At 41.4% G+C, this 2,500-nt stretch overlaps 1 protein-coding gene across 1 annotated transcript; it reads right to left on the bottom strand.

Annotated features, from left to right (window-relative positions):
* Positions 1–1,905: 1,905 nt before the first annotated feature.
* EAH_00039310 (hypothetical protein) lies at positions 1,906–2,402 on the bottom strand (the record flags this gene model as incomplete). The annotated part of the gene is made up of 2 exons (XM_013395351.1): positions 1,906–2,184; positions 2,340–2,402. 2 exons carry the CDS (start codon positions 2,400–2,402, stop codon positions 1,906–1,908), a joined length of 342 nt encoding a protein of 113 aa, XP_013250805.1.
* Between the last annotated feature and the right edge of the window lie 98 nt (positions 2,403–2,500).

Below are 2,500 nucleotides of genomic sequence, written 5' to 3'. Positions count from 1 at the left end.
TTACATGCTGTCTTCCTGCTGCTGCTAGCAACTTCGCCGCCCACCTCCTTGGAGTTGCTGCTGCCGCCGCATGCACAATTCTGCTGCCTCTCTGCTGCTCAGTCTGCTGCTGTTACCTTCTGGGGCTTCGGAATTGCAAAGAGGGGGCCTCTCAGCAGCAAAGGGCTCGCAGTCTTAGACTGGCGGTCAGCTTCTCTCCTGCTGATGATGATTTGCTGCGGTTGCTGCTGCGGTTGCTGCTGCTGCTGGAGATGCTGATGGTAGTGGCGCTGTTGCTGATGATACTGCTGCTGGTGGTGCTGCTTTTGATGCTGCTACTGGTGATGATGCTGCTGCTGCTGGCGATGCTGTTGCTGCTGCTGGCAGTGCTGATTTTGGTGATGTTGCTGCTGCTGCTGGCGGTGCTGCTGCTGCTGCTAACTGAGCTACTGGTGATGGCGTTGCTGCTGATGGTGATGATGCTGCCCTTGATGTGGTGCTCCTGTGCTTGTTGCCGTTGTTTGCTGCTGCCGCTGCTGCACCTGCTGTTGTTGCTGCTGCTGCTGCAGGTGCTATTGTTGTGTGTGTGTGTGTGTATGCGTCTCAGGTTGTTGATGGGTTTATTGTATTTGTTTGTTTGTACGTGCTCTCTGGTTGCGAGTTTTAAAGACCCGCAAACTGCTTACGCATTGAATATTGCTGCATTGCTGCTGCTGCTGCTGCAGCAGCAGCAGCTGGGGCTGCCAGCTGTTGCTGCAGTGCCGAGTTGGTGGAGTAGCGGCTCTAACAGAGTTTTGCTGCTGATGATTCTCGCATGCAGCTGCCTCGCTTGGTTGCGTGCGGTGTACGTACAGCGTAAATTTGAATATATAATGAGGGATGAAGTTATATAAAGTTTTAATAATTTTTTAATTTCCTGAAACAAATAGACGAAACGAAAATTTGATTTCTTATTTATTTTTCTTCCGTTCAGTGGATATACACCCAAATCACACAGCAGCAAAAACTAAGGCTAAGAAACAGAAAAAGGAAAACAACGCCATAGGCATATAACAACTATAATTTAAACACAACGCACAGTATACATATATATATATATGTATGTATATATATTTGTTTATGTATAGAGATGCAATAATGGCGTATAATGATAATAATGCAAACATAGAAAAAGGCGTATAAGGGCGTATAAGAAGACCTAAGCGGGTGCCTCCACTAGAATAGTAGAACTAATGAACAAATATTCATAATGCAAATTGTTTAATAAGAACAAGAAACTGCGCTAATTATTAATTCTGCTGCCGGGAATCGAACGCGGGACGAGGGTGAAGACCCAGCACCCCAAATTCCAGGGAAGACTTCAGCTCCTCTAATTAAACATTTATTATATATATATTATATAAATAATATATATATATTTGCATAATGTAATAAATAAAATAATACATAAAATAAAATAAAGGTTTAAAACATTATTCAGTTGTAGTAATACAGAAATAATGTTCATCATACGAACATAAGTTTCGCTCTTCCTGCTAGAGAAAGAAGAAACATCAACGTATAAAAATTGCGGTGTACATGGATACACCGTAAAACCCACAATATTCTTCCGATAGGTTTTCTTTTAGCTGAATCTTCTTCTCTGTAAGCCCCTTATTCATGCAGAGGGGGCGACATGCAAGCGAAACAAACCGAAAAAAAAAACAGAAGAAGAAAAATCAAATTAAAACGAAGAGCAGAAGGTAAGAGTGGAGTACCCTCGTGCAGATTTATTTTCTTTTTGTTTATTATCCCCATACGAATTACAAACAAAAAGAAAATAAATCTGCTATTAATATAATTATTATGCATGCACAATAATAAAAAGAAGCTATTTGAAGATGCCGATCTGTCTATACACCTCAAATTCTCTCTTTTTCGGTTTGTCTATCCATGTTTTGTTTTGATAGAAGACCCAATAACAGATGTAGCCTTCAGCAGCTGCTGCGCAGGGAAGCCTCCTCCCTTCTCTGTCTTCATTTGCTGCGTGGCTTCTACGATATTCTGCAGTTCTTCTGCTGCTGGAACTAACATCATTCGAGGTCGCTGCTGCTGCTGCTGCAGCAGCTGCAGCAGCGCAGGATGCAATCGCAGCGGCAGCAAAATCCCTGGAGGCACCGAAGAGCTCAAGTACGGGCCAAATGAATACAGACGCATGCGGCGAATCTAAGAAAAAAAAGAGAAAAAAAACAATAAAAACAAAACTAAAAGCAGCAAATGCTGTGGGGTGCAGCTGTACAGACACCTAAAATGACTGCACACTGCACTTCCAGCAAGCAAAACAAATTAATTAAATTAAATTTAAAAATTATAAAACTCACTTTGAGCCCGCAGCCTAAAAGCAGAGATCGAAGATCTGCCCCAGGCGGCTCCACCAACTTCAGCTGCAGATACACCGCAGTTATGTTAAATATTATAATATTATATTATATTATATTATATTATATTATATTATATTATATTATATTATATTATATTATAT

Source organism: Eimeria acervulina, genomic scaffold, assembly GCF_000499425.1.
Source record: "Eimeria acervulina Houghton genomic scaffold, Eah_scaff462, whole genome shotgun sequence".
Lineage (NCBI taxonomy): Eukaryota > Apicomplexa > Conoidasida > Eucoccidiorida > Eimeriidae > Eimeria > Eimeria acervulina.
Note: the sequence above shows the minus strand (reverse complement) of the source record. Positions and strands in the feature narration are given on the sequence as shown.